The sequence below is a fragment of the Thalassophryne amazonica genome, chromosome 1 (genome assembly GCF_902500255.1).
Source record: "Thalassophryne amazonica chromosome 1, fThaAma1.1, whole genome shotgun sequence".
In the NCBI taxonomy this organism is placed as follows: Eukaryota; Metazoa; Chordata; class Actinopteri; order Batrachoidiformes; family Batrachoididae; genus Thalassophryne; species Thalassophryne amazonica.
In genome coordinates, this window is record NC_047103.1 from 8,906,941 (window position 1) to 8,924,252 (window position 17,312).

Below are 17,312 nucleotides of genomic sequence, written 5' to 3' on the forward strand. Positions count from 1 at the left end.
TTCGGAAACTTAAAAACTTCACAATAATGGAGCGGGGTGGAGCGCTTGGAGGTGGCATTGGTCCCAGGGAGCGATGTGCTCTTTCGATGTGTAACTCCACGTCATTTGGCAGCTGAAGACCCTCACGAAGCAGTTTTTCCACAAAAATTCCCATTTCTGACGCCTCTTTCTCTGCATTTTCACTGACCCCATAGATCCTCACGTTTTCTCGCCTGCCACGGGCCTGCATGTCGGTTAGCTGTTCTTCTAACTTCGAGCATAGCTTTAGCAAGCCAGTAGCTATGTCCTCGGTTGTTTGAATTCGTTCTTCGACCTTTTCTATTCAGTTTTCCATTGCCTCTAGTCCGTTACTGAGGAAATGTCACGTTTCAACTTTTCAAATTGGCTCCTGCTTTCTTGTCGAAACTGTTTTAGCTCATGTAGGATCTTGGAGTCCGCCATCATGGGATTTGCTGAGCAGGTGTTAGTTAGCCTTGTCCACAGAACCCAAAACGTGCTCTTCTTTCCCTTTTTCATGAAAAAATAGTATATGATGATGTCCGGCCCCCCTTTTAATACTTTATGTATATGATATTTCTCATAAGAATGGGCCTTTTTATAAGATTTCTCGGGTCCGCTCAGGAGTCTATCTACTGTGCTGCCAGCGTCGCGGTGTTCCAACCAGAAGTAGTCAGAGCACTTTTAAAAACAGGTTCATTTTAAAATACGCGGATGAAACAGTGATTGTAAGTCTGCTGTGGGACAATGAGAACATCCACAGCCCTGTAGTTGACCATTTTTTTAAATGGTGTGAGGACTCATATCTTCAGATCAATACATCAAAAACTAAAGATATGGTCATTGATTTCAGGAAGCATGGTAGCACACCTGACAACACAATAATTAATGGTCAACCAGTTGAAATTGTGCAAACTTATAAATACCATGGGACTATCATTGATAATTTGCTGAAGTTTGAGGCAAACTGTGAGGCGGTGTGCAGAAAGGGGCACCAGCGCTTGTTCTGCCTTAGGAAACTGTCATACTTCCACATCGGCCAAACCATGTTAACACTATTTTATCATGCTTTTATTGAATCTGTTTTATCTTTTTCTTTGGTGGCATGGTTTGGCAGTCTGACACTGAAGGACAGGAACAGACTGGGTCAGATTATTAAATGGTCCAGTCGACTGATTGGTGAGTCGCAGCTGAGTGTAGAGTCCCTGTACACCAAACAATTACAGGGGATAGCCAGCTGCATCACAGTTGATGACTCCCACCCTCTGGCTAATGAATTTCAGCTCCTACCTTCTGGCCGTAAGTTTAAAGTCCCAAGGTGTATGACAAAAACGCTCCAGGAGTAGTTTTGTCCCAGCGGCAATTGTGCATTTGAACAAATCTTAGGTTTTGCACATATTTATATATTTATTTATTTGCCCTTTGCACATCAGTTTTTTGCTGACCATCTTTTAGTGGTTTCTCCTGATGCTTCTTTTTAGTGGTTTAGTTAAGCTTGTGAGTGCCCGGTGGTGTTTGTGTTACATTTTGTTTTGCATATGTTCTTCGTTAGTGTTTTCAGTGTTTTCATTGTTATTGTTGTGTTTGACTAACATGGACGCCCTTTTCTGTTTGCTGCAAGTCAAATCTACCTACGGGTACAAATAAAGTTACCTGACCTGACCTCATATCATTAAAAAAAAATGAAACTGTAGTTCTATTTCATGGTACAAAAGTCATGGTTTGGATCAGGTACGATTTTCCATACAGATCACAAACCAACTATGATCAGTTATGCCACTACACAAAACGTGGACTTGACCTTGGCCTTTGAAAATAGCAACCTAGTACGCAGTCGCTGTGACTCATAGAAAAAACAAAAATTATGTCCTATCACATCCACTCCCCTTTTGAGGTGCTGCAAGTGGTTTTAATACTGTCGGGGTGAGTCTCCAAACTTTTATCAACACTGTTCCAGCTGCTTTTAAACATGCTGTGGTTCAAACACCTTGACTCATCAGTTTTATCTAATTTTATACCCGTCTCACATCTGTCGTTTCTCTCTAAGGTTTTTAGAAAAGGTTGTTTTCATACAATTACATTCATTTTTAGAAGATAATCACATTTTTTAAAATTCCAATCTAGATTCAGATCATGACACAGCACTAAGTCAGCGCTTTTAAAAGTACATAATGATATTTTAAAAGTACATAATGATATCACTCTGTCTGTAGCTGCAGGGAATCCTGCTGTGCTGGTTCTGTGGGACCTCACAGCAGCCTTTGACACTGTGGATCACACAGTACTTGTTTCTTGGTTAGAACATCTTGTTGGCGTTCACGGTACTGTACTTAATTGGTTTAAATACAGTCTTTCCATTATGATTGGTGACCTCTCATCAATTTCCAATTTATTTCATTTTTTATAGTGCCAAATCACAGCAAAGCTGATTCAAGGCACTTCACACAAGTAAGGTCTAACCTTACCAACCCCCAGAGCAAGCACACAGGTGACAGCGGTAATGAAAAACTCCCTCTGATGATACTGAGGAAGAAACCTCAAGCAGACCAGACTCAGAGGGGTAAACCACTGCTTAGGCCATTCTAACAGTGACAAGGTTTTTACAAAGGTTCACAAAGCTGAAGAAACAGAAAACAGGAAATCAAAACATCTGCTGCATCAGCTTCAGGCATGGCATCTCGCGGTCAGTCCAGCATTCAGTTGTCCACAGACGCCAATCCCGTGCACTGCCCTCCGCACTTTGGACAGACAGAGGTAAAGAGCAGAATCAGTCAGCTGGAAGCACTACACCTAAGGTATAATTCATCAGCAGGAAAGTGGAGAAAATGCTAAGGTGATCGCTACTGAATCTGTTTTATCTCCTTTGGAAGATTATTTCACAAAACAGGTGCTTGATAAGAGAAAGCTCTGTGGCCCACAGACTTTTTATTCACCCTTAGGGACACAAAGTAGTCCTGCACTCTGAGAACGCGGAGCCCAGGCCAGTACGTAGGGTTAAATTAGGTCAGCTAAGTAGGGAGGTGCTACTCTGTGAATAATTTTATATGTTAATAGCAGAACCTTAAAATCCAATCTCCCAGAGACAGGAAGCCAGTAAAGAGACACTAAAATGGTTGTAATGTGATCAAACTTTTTGCTTCCTGTCAAGAGTCTGGTATCAACATTTTGAACTAATTGGAGACCATCTCATCAAATGCTCCTCTTTGTTGTGGAATGCTACAGGGTTCTATTCTTGGCCCTATTCTATTTTCATTGTACAGGTTGTCATTGGAGTCACTTATAGCTGAGCACAACCTGTCCCTTCACTGTTAATGCAGATGATCTGCAAATCTATCTGCCTATGAGGACTAATGGCAGTGATGCATTGACTTCATTATGTAATTGTATTCATGATGTAAATCAGTGACTGTCCCAAAACTTCCTTTACCTGAATGATGATAAAACAGAGACCGTGTTTGGACATTCTGGCATGCCAAATGTTGTACTGTCAAACGTTGGTGTTCTGGCTAATTATTTAAAACCAGCTGTCAAGAATTTGGCAGTGATATTTGACAGCTATTTGAGGTTCAATCAACAGATAAACTCTGTTGTCAAAGCTTTTTTCCAGCCACATCTTCTGGCTAAAGTAAAGTGCTTTCTCAGTAAACGTGATCTTGAGACAGCCATTCGTGCTTTCATCAGCTCCAGACTTGATCACTATAATGTACTTTATACTGGTATTAACCAGTGTTCTCTTGCACCCTTCCAATTGGTGCAAAATGTTGCTGCCCGTCTTTTAGCGAACACTTCCAGAAGTGAGCATATTACTCCTGTACTTTACTCACTCCAATGGCTTCCAGTTTGTTTTAGAATTGATTTTAATGTTTGTTTTTAAAGCTATTAATGAACTTGCACCTTCCTACTTGTCTAAAAATTTAACTCTCCTCACTTACAGTAGGACATTACGGACGTCTGGTCAACTTTACTTAGATGTTCTGAGATCCAAATAAAAACTCTGGGATGATCATGCTTTTGCTGTAGCTGGCCCCAGATTGTGGAACAAGTTAACTTCTGATTTACGCACGATTACTGACCTTGCACTTTTTAAATCAAAGCTCAAGACTTATTTATTTAAATTGGCCTTTAATACCTGCTGGTGCTGCGACCAGTTTTGTTTTTACTTGCTTTTTTAACTCCACTGTATGTTTGTTTTATTTTTATGAATTCTTGATATTTGAGTTTACTAGCAAGCACTTTGGTCACTGTCTGGCTGCTGTAAATGTTGATTGATTGATTTTTGCTGCACCGAACAAAAAAATCTGTAGTTAAAAAATAAATAAAAAAATCCTCTGCTAAAAGTTTGAATTATTCTGCATCAGTCATTTAGCTTTTTTAAAAATAAGAGAATTTGTTATGTAGTTTGAAAGTCTTGTTCAGTGCATCAGTGGTGGTGCGTTCACTGGCCTTGCTGTACTGGCAAATGATGTGTTTGAGGATGTTGCTGGGAGCGTCGTATAGGAGGGGCTCCAAACCCGGCAGGTAGGTACACTTCTGGAGGACGGTCTTCAGAGCCTTCTTACTCTGCAAACAACAGCATCAAGAACACAAAACTTTACCAACGCCAACAGCAGCGTGTTTTCATGTTGTAAGAAAGTTTTGTTTCGTGTCTGGTTGTAGTTCTTACTTTGTCTTTCAGGTCGTCTGAGCTGTTGGCATCCATGTGGAGATGCAGCATCTTAGTCAGCAGGTCAGCCGTGGCCACAACTTTGGCATGTTCAGGTGAGTGCTGCCCAATCTGGCCAATGGCCCAGACTGTGGCGGCCTTAATGTGATCCTCAGATTCTTCGGACAGACACAAGGCCAGCTGGGGCACCCCCTAGAGGACAGGAGGACACACAGCAGGACAGGACTGTTGCGGTTTCTGTGATGCTGAACAGAAAGAACTCAATTACACACAAACCTTGGAGAGAATCACAGCCATGGCAAGGTTCTCGCTGTGAGCCGCCACATATCCCAGCATCATGATTGCTGGCAGGCGCAGATTTCCGCTGCAGTTGCCCAGATAGTCGATGGCCGCTGCGATTCCACCGGAACTCACGATCACCTGACACAGCTGATACCACACACATATATGACCAAAAATATAGATGCACCATCCTTCAGTCAGATTCGCAATAAATGAGGGCAGCATGCAGTTGTTTATCAGTTGATCCTACTCATGATTATTTGGTTACAGAAGTATGACAAATTATAAAGGATGGAGAAATGTGACGCTGTCACTATGAGCTTTTCCTCCATGCTTGAATGCTTGGTTTAATCAAATTTTGCTTGATTTGTTTCAAAAAAACGTATGTCACCGTGATGTTCCTGCATTGATAATTTGCTTGTGAACTTTTAGTCAGCAGTAAGATGTATTGTAAATCACCTTGGAGGTATTATTTGCTTGCAAAAACGGGGGGTTTTAGATTTTAAAGTGCTTGTGTTTACAAAATATGAAAGAAAAAATGCAGCTGTCTTGGCACATAATCCGCAGCTGGTCGCTTTGCCTCTGTCTCTTGTAGCTACATATGACCAAAAATACATTCATTATACATGCAACCAGATATGAAGAGATGTGTCACACACACAAGGATGATCACCTACAACAGGGTTACTGTGTGTCTGGTACCTCTGGTGTGTGTTTGACAATCTCCCTCATCAATGTGGCGACATTCTTCCTCACGTACTCGTCGGGGTCTCTGAGACACACCACTGCCGCAGGGAAGACCTCGGCCTCTACCACCATTTCTGCCAGACTGACGGAGTGTTTGCTGATCTGACTGAGAGCAGAGAAAACCTGCCTCTGCACAGAGTCCATAAAACAACAACTTCAAGTGGTTGCTCCTGACCTGAACCATCATAGAATTCACCAGTAACGGCCCTAAAGATGTCTCACTGTCCTGTTGTGGTCTTGCCTTGAGTTTGCTGTCTGGGTTGAGGATCATCTGTGCCAGATGGGCAATGGCGCCAGTGTCCACCACGGTCTGGGCCAGCTCTGGTGTGTGCTTGGCGGTGTCACTGAGAACCGAGGCCGCGATGCGTTTGACAGACATCTCAGGTTCCTGGAGACACATTACCAGCAGATGGATGGCACCCGCTTCCACAACCAACTGCGACAATGCTGCACGTCACCAACGGAAGAGGAGGGAAACATGACAACACCCAAGAGATGGAGTCTGATTAAAGTCTGACATCTGGTGTTAAACGTGTAAGTGATGTTTTGGAAAAGGATGATGATCACAACATGGCCTCCTTACATGCACTGTGGCGTACCACTTGGCCCAGGGCCCAGGCGGCTGCTTCCTTCACCTCTGGGTCAAAGTCTTCTAGGCAGAGAACCAGAGCATCCACTCCCCTGCTGTCCACCACAGCCTGGGCCAGTTCTGGAGAGTGTTTGGCCACCGCTCGCAGGACAAACGCTGCTGCTTTCTTATAGAACCTCTGTGGATGCACACATGATTTAATGCCAACCAGTTCGACCTGAGTCTAACCCTGATCCAAAGCATGTCAGAAACACTGTTTGTCAACAGGATATCTCAAAAAGACATCAACAGATTTTAATGAAGATGAGATGAAGACTTCGGTTTAATTAAAAGCTGATTACCTCAAAGTGTAATCAGCTTAACATCCAAGGTAACTTTCAATTAATCAATTAATATTGATTTACGTGGCACTCATTGAGTTCTGTGGTATTGATAATTCGGCAAAATAGCACCCCCTACTGCACTTAAATTGAAATACAGATAAAAGAAGATAAATATTTATTCATTGTCTGTATCTGTGTATTCCAGTTAAGGGTCATAGAGGAGCTGCAGCCACCCCCGCTCCCCCCGCCCGTTCTCCATGTAATCTGGAGTTGTCATGAAGGGCATCAGGTGTAACACTCAACCAATCAACAAGTACATCTATCTCTGAGCTCTTGTGGTGAGTCTGAGCAAAAAACAAACAAACAAACAAAAAAAAAACGATAAACTGAAGCTATTTACGATATTATGCAGTGGAGCAAGCTAATGTGATAAGCACCACCAATTTAAACTATTTATAGCTGCTGTGTCAAAGGTCAGAGCAACTGGCTCTGTGGAGTATACAGACCTGGGTTTAATTCCAGGTATATTAGATGTTGGGCCAGATTCTTGAAAGTGGGAATGTCAGTACCACCTAGGTTGGCAAACCTGACAACCCATAGTTTACTAGGTACACATCCCTTATTAATATTTAAGTATGACAACCATCCAAGCGCAAAAGATTTATGGCCAGATACAACCCCAATTCCAATGAAGGTGGGACATTGTGTGAAATGTAAAAGAAAACAGAATACAATGATTTACAAATCCTCTTCAACCTATATTCAAATGAATACACCACAAAGACAAGATATTTAATGTTCAAACTGATAAACTTTGTTTTTGTGCAAATATTTTCTCATTTTGAAATGGATGCCTGCAACACATTTCAAAAAAGCTGGGACAGTGGCAACAAAAGACTGGGAAAGTTGATGAATGCTCAAAGAACACCTGTTTGGAACATTGAAAACTTTCCTTTTTGCTAAAGCTTATAGTTAGGGCTGGATCAGGTGACCCTGAACCATCCCTTAGTTATGCTGCTATAGACTTAGACTGCTGGGGGGTTCCCATGATGCACTGAGTGTTTCTTTCTCTTTTTGCTCTGTATGCACCACTCTGCATTTAATCATTAGGGATTGATCTCTGCTCCCCTCCACAGCATGTCTTTTTCCTGATTCTCTCCCCTCAGCCCCAACCAGTCCCAGCAGAAGACTGCCCCTCCCTGAGCCTGGTTCTGCTGGAGGTTTCTTCCTGTTAAAAGGGAGTTTTTCCTTCCGACTGTCGCCAAGTGCTTGCTCACAGGGGGTCGTTTTGACCGTTGGGGTTTTTCCGTAATTACTGTATGGCTTTGCCTTACAATATAAAGCGCCTTGGGGCAACTGTTTGTTGTGATTTGGCACTATATAAATAAAATTGATTTGATTTGAACATTCCACAGGTGAACAGGTTAAATGGTCATGACTGGGTATAAAAGGAGCATCCCCAAAAGGCTCAGCCGTTCACAAGCAAAGATGGGGCAAGGATCGCCACTTTGTGAACAACTGTGTGACAACATAGTCCCAACAGTTTAAGAACAATGTTTCTCAATGTTCAATTGCAAGGAATTTAGGGATTCCATCATCTACAGTCCATAATATAACAGAAGATTCAGAGAATCTGGAGATCTTTCTATACGTAAGTGGCAAGGCCAAAAACATTGTCGTCGCTACATCTACAAGTGCAAGTTAAAATTCTACCATGCAAAATGAAAACCATACATCAACAACATCCAGAAATGCTGCCGTCTTTTATGGGCCCGAGCTCATTTGAAATGGACAGACGTAAAGTGGAAAAGTGTGTTGTGGTCTGAGTCCACGTTTCAAATTGTTTTTGGAAATCATGGATGTTGTGTCCTCCGGACAAAAGAGGAAAAAGACCATCCAGATTGTTACCAGTGCAAAGTTCAAAACCCAGCATCTGTGGTGGTATACGGTATGTTAGTGCCCATGGCATAGACAACTTACACATCTGTGATGGCACCATCAATGCTGAAAGGTACATCCAGGTTTTGGAGCAACACATCCTGTCATCCAAGCAACGTCTTTTTCAGGGACGGCCCTGCTTATTTCAGCAAGACAATGCCAAGCCACATTCTGCATGTGTTACAACAGCGTGGCATCGTAGTAAAAGAGTGCAGGTACTAGACTGACCTGTCTGCAGTCCAGATCTCTCGCCCATTAAAAATGTGTGGCGCATTATGAAGCACAAAATACAACAACGGAGACCCCAGACTGTTGAACAACTGAAGTCGTACATCAAGCAAGAATGGGAAAGAATTCCACCTATAAAGCTTCAACAATGTGTCCTCAGTTCCCAAATGCTTATTGAGTGTTGTTAGAAGGAAAGGTGATGTAACACAGTGGTAAACATACCACTGTCCCAGCTTTTTTGGAATGTGTTGCAGGCGTCCATTTCAAAATGAGCAAATATTTGCACAAAAACAATAAAGTTTATCAGTTTGAACATTAAATATCTTGTCTTTGTGGTGTATTCAATTGAATATAGGTTGAAGAGGATTTGCAAATCATTGTATTCTGTTTATATTTACATTTTACACAACGTCCCAACTTCATTGGAATTGGGGTTGTAAATAATGTGGTATAATTTTCAGTATGAGTGGAGAATTTTTTAATTTTGACCCGTGTTGTCCCTCATTGACCCCTACCTGGCTACAGCTACAACCCTCGGGTGGCTAGGCTATCATACGTTTCTTTTTCTTTTCTTTTTTTTCTTTTTTTTTCAAGTCCCTATGACCAAAATCCCATCTCAAACATTTTGGCACCTTGGGTGGTAGTGACCAACCTATCTGGCCCAAGACAACTTGTCCATGTCCTTGGACATGACATTTCATGGGCATCCTCCCAGTCCACCCAGGTGTAAATGGGTACCGGCTTTGGCTGGGGAAGTAACCTGCGACGGTCTGCCGTCCCATTCAGTGGAAAAAACTAATTTTCTTATGTTTCTACTTGAGACAGCTTGTGATTGAGAATAGACTTAAATCTGCATGTCAAAGTTCCCCAAAGTTGAACTTTAGGAAAGTAACTGGAGCAAATATTTTGCCTGAGTGAAACCTGTACACAGCTGCAAATTACACTGAAACAAGTTAAAATCTGCTCCAATCTGCAGGTTAAAATGTGAGATTGATGAAACTACAAATCCTGAGTCCTTAACATTTCTCCGGTATATAAATGGTCCGTTTTCAACGAATGCTGTGATTGTAAGGATCCAGTAATCGGTGCTAAAGCTCAACTCCTCCATTTTGAACCTTCTGAGTGGCCTGATGAGGGAACGAGAACAAAGCCCAGTTGCTGTCATGTTAAAGGGCTGTTGGGGTTTGAAGTGGCCTCCAGGCAAACTGCCAAGTTAGCCAAATCTTTGTCTCACATAGAGGAGAGGGGGGTGCTGACCCTGGGAAACTCGGTCTGTGTCTGGATCCTTTCCCTCTGCACACGGAAAAAGAATGTGAAACAAGACCTGGTGCTGGATCCAGTTCTCACTGTTTATGTTTCAGGTGACTTCCGGAGAAAGAGAATCAATCAATCAATTCAATTTTATTTATATAGCGCCAAATCACAACAAACAGTTGCCCCAAGGCGCTTTATATTGTAAGGCAAGGCCATACAATAATTACGTAAAAACCCCAACAGTCAAAACGACCCCCTGTGAGCAAGCACTTGGCGACAGTGGGAAGGAAAAACTCCCTTTTAACAGGAAGAAACCTCCAGCAGAACCAGGCTCAGGGAGGGGCAGTCTTCTGCTGGGACTGGTTGGGGCTGAGGGAGAGAACCAGGAAAAAGACATGCTGTGGAGGGGAGCAGAGATCAATCACTAATGATTAAATGCAGATTGGTGCATACAGAGCAAAAGGAGAAAGAAACACTCAGTGCATCATGGGAACCCCCCAGCAGTCTAAGTCTATAGCAGCATAACTAAGGGATGGTTCAGGGTCACCTGATCCAGCCCTAACTATAAGCTTTAGCAAAAAGGAAAGTTTTAAGCCTAATCTTAAAAGTAGAGAGGGTGTCTGTCTCCCTGATCTGAATTGGGAGCTGGTTCCACAGGAGCGGAGCCTGAAAGCTGAAGGCTCTGCCTCCCATTCTACTCTTACAAACCCTAGGAACTACAAGTAAGCCTGCAGTCTGAGAGCGAAGCGCTCTATTGGGGTGATATGATACTATGAGGTCCCTAAGATAAGATGGGACCTGATTATTCAAAACCTTATAAGTAAGAAGAATTTTAAATTCTATTCTAGAATTAACAGGAAGCCAATGAAGAGAGGCCAATATGGGTGAGATATGCTCTCTCCTTCTAGTCCCCGTTAGTACTCTAGCTGCAGCATTTTGAATTAACTGAAGGCTTTTCAGGGAACTTTTAGGACAACCTGATAATAATGAATTACAATAGTCCAGCCTAGAGGAAATAAATGCATGAATTAGTTTTTCAGCATCACTCTGAGACAAGACCTTTCTAATTTTAGAGATATTGCATAAATGCAAAAAAGCAGTCCTACATATTTGTTTAATATGCGCATTGAATGACATATCCTGATCAAAAATGACTCCAAGATTTCTCACAGTATTACTAGAGGTCAGGGTAATGCCATCCAGAGTAAGGATCTGGTTAGACACCATGTTTCTAAGATCTGTGGGGCCAAGTACAATAACTTCAGTTTTATCTGAGTTTAAAAGCAGGAAATTAGAGGTCATCCATGTCTTTATGTCTGTAAGACAATCCTGCAGTTTAGCTAATTGGTGTGTGTCCTCTGGCTTCATGGATAGATAAAGCTGGGTATCATCTGCGTAACAATGAAAATTTAAGCAATGCCGTCTAATAATACTGCCTAAGGGAAGCATGTATAAAGTGAATAAAATTGGTCCTAGCACAGAACCTTGTGGAACTCCATAATTAACCTTAGTCTGTGAAGAAGATTCCCCATTTACATGAACAAATTGTAATCTATTAGATAAATATGATTCAAAACACCGCAGCGCAGTGCCTTTAATACCTATGGCATGCTCTAATCTCTAATAACTAAATACTGCAGAACGTCTGTTCCAGGGGGATCCTGTTTTCCTACAGAGACCAGTACTGTAACCATAAAAGGAACTGTCTGGGGTGTGTGCTTCTTAAATCATTCTTCATAGTGGATAAATGTCCTCACATTGTAAATGATGTTAAATCTGCCACTGTGTTACCATGACAACAGACACTGACGTTCTGGGAGCTGAGCGAGTCAACCAGCTGGAGCAGGATGTCAGCCTTCACCACGGCCTCGGCCAGGTCATCGCTGTGGTCAGCCATGCGGCCCAGAGCTAAAGCTGCTGTCCGCTGGATACTCGGGACGACATCCAACAGCAGCGGGCGCAGCAAGGACATCACACCTGCAATCAGAGAAGAAGAAAGGATTGGCAGATATAAATAATACAAATATTAGAAACAAAAAAGGATGGAAAAGAGCATGAGGTGTGTTGAGTTGTGGGAAAAATATTTAAATTGTCAACAAGGAAATTATGTAAGAAAATTACAGTAGAAATAATTAAATGATTAATTCACATTAAAGACTATCAGCAATTACAGTAGAAATAAATAATTAATTCGCATTAAAGACTATCAGCTAGTTTTTTTTATTCCTTTATGTAACTGATTTAAAAACACACATTGTATGTGAAGATTCAATCTACTTTAATGAATGAATCTGAACCGTGTCAGTATTGTGAAACCAATGTTTATCCAAACCAAACGCATTCAGATTACGACTGCACTTCAAAATATTGTCTTCTTCCACTGCATTTATAAAACTGCAGCACAAAACTGGTTCCATTTTAAAATTTTAAAAAATCTGTTTCACTGGTTTTAAATTGTGCCAAACTGAGTAAATTCATCTGCCAATCTGAGTAAATTCATGTCAAACTGGTTTTAAAATTATCCACGAATACTGCAAAGTATTTTCAGTCAGTTTAATTTATCTGTTCCTGAAATGGTCTTACACTGATTTAATCTTGTGGCAAACTGGTTTCAACCAGATTCAAGATGCAGGTAATCCCATTCTTTATTCAAAGGAATAAAAAAAAAACCTTCAATTTAATGCTGTTGTGACTAAAAGCAAACTTTTTTAGAGTTTTGGAAGTCCTGCAAATTATATGTAAACAAAACAAAACAAAAAAAACATAGGGGTGTAACTTACACAAACATCAATGTTCGGTACATTTTCAGTGGAGTACAAACAAGGAAATTTAGCCTGTGTTGTTTAGGCTCATGTGCCACTGATTCCAGATTGTTACAATTTTTTTTTTCTTGAATTCTTGTAAAATATATGTTCCAAAAATCAACACAACCTATACTCTGGTGCTAATTATTATCAGAAAAATACAGTAAATCTCAAACTGATTCATAACCAAATTCTTATCAACATGCAGTATCAGGAATGAATATTAACGGTCAGGTTTCAGCTTGGACGAAACAGTGTCATGCAGAGATGTTATTTCTTACCGGCACGCTGTAGTGTTTCTATGTTTTGGGGCCTGCTTGCCAGATCAGCCACAGTTTGCACAAACTGCATCCTCTCTTTCTGGTACTGCTCAAAAACTGCAGACAGAACACAGTTTAAATCACTGACATGACAGGGAGACTGGGAGACACAGCACAGGGCTGCAGTCACACTGCCGAGGACGTCAGAGGGAAAAAATGTTTGTCGAGATCGGTGAATCTTTCAACAAGTTTGATGTTTTCACTGCAAACAGATTCACTTGGCCGAATCCAGGAAGTCATGTAAAGCCTGGATCATTGTCTTGCTCGAGGACTACCGTAGAACCAGACACTTCGCAAAGACCAGCAGTGGCTGTGAAGTCGAGATCAGTTAAACTTTGCTCACTGACAAAGTGCCTCCATTTTCAGAGGCAATAAGTAATTGGGCAAATGAAATATGAGGATTATTCTTTATACAAATCATAACATTTGCAGGCCATTTTATTTTGACAAGTCAGGGGATGGATACAATCAATCAATCAATCAACATTTATTTATAAAGAGCTTTACAGCACCGACTGGTGTCCAAAGTGCTTAACATTAAAAACACAAATTTACAAAAATAAAACACATATAAAATTTTAAAACAACACATAAAAAAAGAACATAAAAATAACAGAACATGTCACCTCCCCACTAAGTGTTAAAAGCCAGTTTAAATAAATAAGTCTTTAACTTAGATTTAAAAAGTGCTAGGTCAGGAATAGTACGTAACTCAAGAGGTAGCTCATTCCACAGTCTGGGGCCAGCTACCGCGAAAGCACGATCACCCCAGCGTTTATATCTTGACCTTGGAACATCTAAGTAAAGCTGGCCAGACGCCCTTAATGTCCTACTGTAGGTGCGCAAAGTTAAAATTTCAGACAAGTAGGGAGGTGCAAGGCTGTAAATAGCTTTAAAAACAAACATTAAAATTTTAAAAATCAATTCTAAAACGAACTGGAAGCCAGTGGAGTGAGTACAGGATGGGCGTAATATGCTCACGTCTAAAAGTGTTTGTCAAAAGACGAGCAGCAGCATTCTGCACCAAATGGAGACGTGCAAGAGACGACTGATTAATGCCCGAATAAAGTGCATTACAATAATCAAGTCTGGAGCTGATGAAAGCATGAATGGCCGTCTCAAGATCACGTCTACTGAGAAAGTGCTTTATTTTAGCCAAAAGGCGAAGTTGGAAAAAACTAGCTTTGACAACAGAATTTATCTGTTGATCGAACCTCAAACAGCTGTCAAATATCACTCCCAAATTCTTGACAGCTGGTTTTACATAGTTAGCCAAAGCACCAAAATTTGGTGTTACCACATTTGGTATGCCAGTGCGCTCAAACACCATGATCTCAGTTTTACCATCATTCAGGTAAAGGAAGTTTTGGGACAGCCACTGCTTTACATCACGAATACAATTAAATAATGATGACAAAGCATCACTCCCATTAGTCCTCACAGGCAGATAGATTTGCAGATCATCTGCATAACAATGAAAGGACAGGTTGTGCTGGGTTATAACTGACCCCAATGGCAGAATGTACAAAGAAAATAGAATCGGCCCAAGGACAGATCCCTGCGGCACTCCACAGCACAGAGGAGCAGTTGATGAGGAAAGGTCCCCAATCATGACAGAAAAGCTCCTTTCAGCCAAATATGATCTAAACCACTTAAGTGCAGTACCATGAATGCCAATAAAATGTTCCAACCGGGAAACAAGTACTGTGTGATCCACAGTATCAAAGGCTGCTGTGAGGGCCAACAGAACCAGCACAGCAGGATTCCCTGCATCCACTGACAGAGTAATATCATTATGAACTTTTAAAAGTGCTGACTCAGTGCTGTGTCGCGATCTAAACCCAGACTGGAATTTTTCAAGGATGAGATTGTCTTCTAAAAATGATTGTAACTGTAAAAAGACAACTTTTTCTAAAACCTTAGATAGAAATGGCAGATGAGACACAGGTCTAAAATTGGATAAAACTGATGAGTCCAGGTGAGGTTTTTTAAGAAGAGGTCGAACCACAGCATGTTTAAAAGCAGCTGGAACAGCTGGATACAAGAACATTTCCAACTCACTGAATATGTCTTAGAGTTCATTTCCATCAATCTTTAAGAAATACAAACAGTATGGTACCGTATGGTAAATCTGTCTGAAGGACGCAGTTCTCAAAAATGAAGTGTACAAAGGAGACTTGTTGTAAGGGAAGACACCCAGACAGCTCTGAAGGAGTGATAGGCTTCTGTGGCTGTGATTAGAGAAGCTGTGTATGGTGCAGCTTTTCTTACATGAAACAAAACAGTTGAAATCTAGGCTTGTCTCCCATGTGCATGCTGTAGCTGAAGTATCGCATGTTTTTAAGACGATCCTTCTCTGTGTCACTCCACGATGAAGCTGTGTAACTGATAATGCAGCAAGGAAAAAGTGGCACGATGAGTAGTTTCTCCAATCACAACCACAGAAGCCTGAGAGATGTCTGAGTGTCTTGGTGGCTTCCCTCACAAGTCTTCTTTGCACACTTAATTTTTTAGAACTGCCTGCTTCAGCTATACCTTTGTGTGTGTGTATAGATAGATGTGTGTGTATAGATAGATAAAGATCATTTTTATTTATCCCAAAGGAAATTATTTTGACAGAGTAGAGAAACACTAAAACACTAAACAATGGTTCGTTAAATACACAATTAAATACACAATTACTACTAAGTATTAGTGGTTAAATGGAAATTTAAAAAAGATGGATGGATGGATGGATGGCTGTGCTGTCCAGTGTGTGGAACAGAAGTCACCAAATTTGTCACAAGCCCCTTGATAGGATTTTTTATTTATTGGGAAGGTAAAAAAAAAAAAGTCGATACGTCTAGTGACAAAATCGCTAAATTAACAACAACCTGTTACTGAAGGGAAACAAAAATAGTAATAAAAAAAAGACAAACCGACCACACGTGTGGCAAACGATCCCGGTCTCCCCTGTTCTTCGAAAGTGCAGCACAGTTCTCACCTTGCACAATCTGTTTTTGACTCATCATTTCAGTGGTGAAAAGCGGTAAAAAAATGACGATTCTCCCTTTTACTGACTCAGAAAACGTCGAAGTTGTTGCAGGATTCTGTTCTGCTTTTCCACTGCCGCAGTGTTGTTGCTGCTGTTGCCCTGGCAACAAGGTGGCACGTTCTCAGGCGCCAGCTCCGACAAAGATCGTCGACAAAGATGAGTCACTCTCTGTGTTAAACAGATGCACTGACGCCTAACGCCCTTCACGGAGGAATGAAACAAATAATATAAGACCAACAATACTAAAGTTTTAGTTTTCAAAAATGTCGAAAATAACTGGCTATTCTCTCAGAATACAGACATATGGGCAAATCAACAGTCCTTAAATTCAGAAGTTTATTGGCTTTAATTATATTTACTGGATTTGTGCCGACAAAATATGTTGACAGAATCCCAGAAACATTTTTTAAATATAATGAAGTCCAATGCCACACATGAAGTGCAAACAAATATAAAACTTTCGACAAAAAGTATGAGGACTAAAACGGACGGTGCTTTGTGGTTGTTGTTGTTTTAAGTGATTTAGAGTTTACACGAATGAAACGGTAAAAAACAAAAAAACAACTAAACCAAACCCAATAAATAAACAAATATCAATAAATGCAGGAGGTTAAAATGTTCTAAAATCAAAATCTTAAAACAGCTACTGCATTTTGAAGTTTGCTCTAATTATTAAAAATGCGTTTATTTTAAAACGCTATATTTGTAATCAAATATATAAATATAGAAAAGAAAATGCTGTGCATATATCATATTAAAGAACAACATTTTCTATATTTAGATGAAGATGGACTCAACGTGATGTGACCAAATATTTGACAAATGTAAATAGAAGCAATTTAACTATAGAGCACTGCAAACCTCCGCCAATACTAGTTTCTAATTTCACAAATTTTTACCTTGGGAAAAAAATTTCAAAGTCCAACCCTGGGCTTTTCATCACCTAAAATATAATACAATGTCAAAATTAAATATCTGCTAAATCCGCAATACGAATCAGAAGCAGATCAAACTTGGTCTAGTCACTGTGAGTGCCAGTTTTCAGTGATTGAGGCACTTTTGATTGAAAAATTGCAATTGTAAAATGTACATTAAATGGGTTTTTCAATATTGCATTCAAATGTCCACAAAAC

The 17,312-nt window shown here is 40.7% G+C and overlaps 1 protein-coding gene across 2 annotated transcripts in view; it reads right to left on the minus strand.

Annotated features, from left to right (window-relative positions):
• spag6 (sperm associated antigen 6) overlaps positions 1-16,194 on the minus strand; it is a 28,445-nt gene extending 12,251 nt beyond the window's left edge. The window contains exons 1-9 of one of the 2 annotated variants that reach the window (XM_034160528.1): positions 16,129-16,194; positions 13,107-13,202; positions 11,832-11,998; positions 6,273-6,456; positions 5,931-6,136; positions 5,645-5,818; positions 4,937-5,089; positions 4,661-4,852; positions 4,441-4,557 (exon numbers count right to left, since the gene is read on the minus strand). In XM_034160528.1, the coding sequence (XP_034016419.1) occupies positions 4,441-4,557; positions 4,661-4,852; positions 4,937-5,089; positions 5,645-5,818; positions 5,931-6,136; positions 6,273-6,456; positions 11,832-11,998; positions 13,107-13,202; positions 16,129-16,156 (1,317 nt within the window). In that variant the 5' untranslated portion in view covers positions 16,157-16,194. Of the gene's footprint in view, positions 1-4,440; positions 4,558-4,660; positions 4,853-4,936; positions 5,090-5,644; positions 5,819-5,930; positions 6,137-6,272; positions 6,457-11,812; positions 11,999-13,106; positions 13,203-16,128 lie in introns of those variants that run through there. The other variant, XM_034160603.1, reaches the window with a different exon arrangement.
• Positions 16,195-17,312: the final 1,118 nt, after the last annotated feature.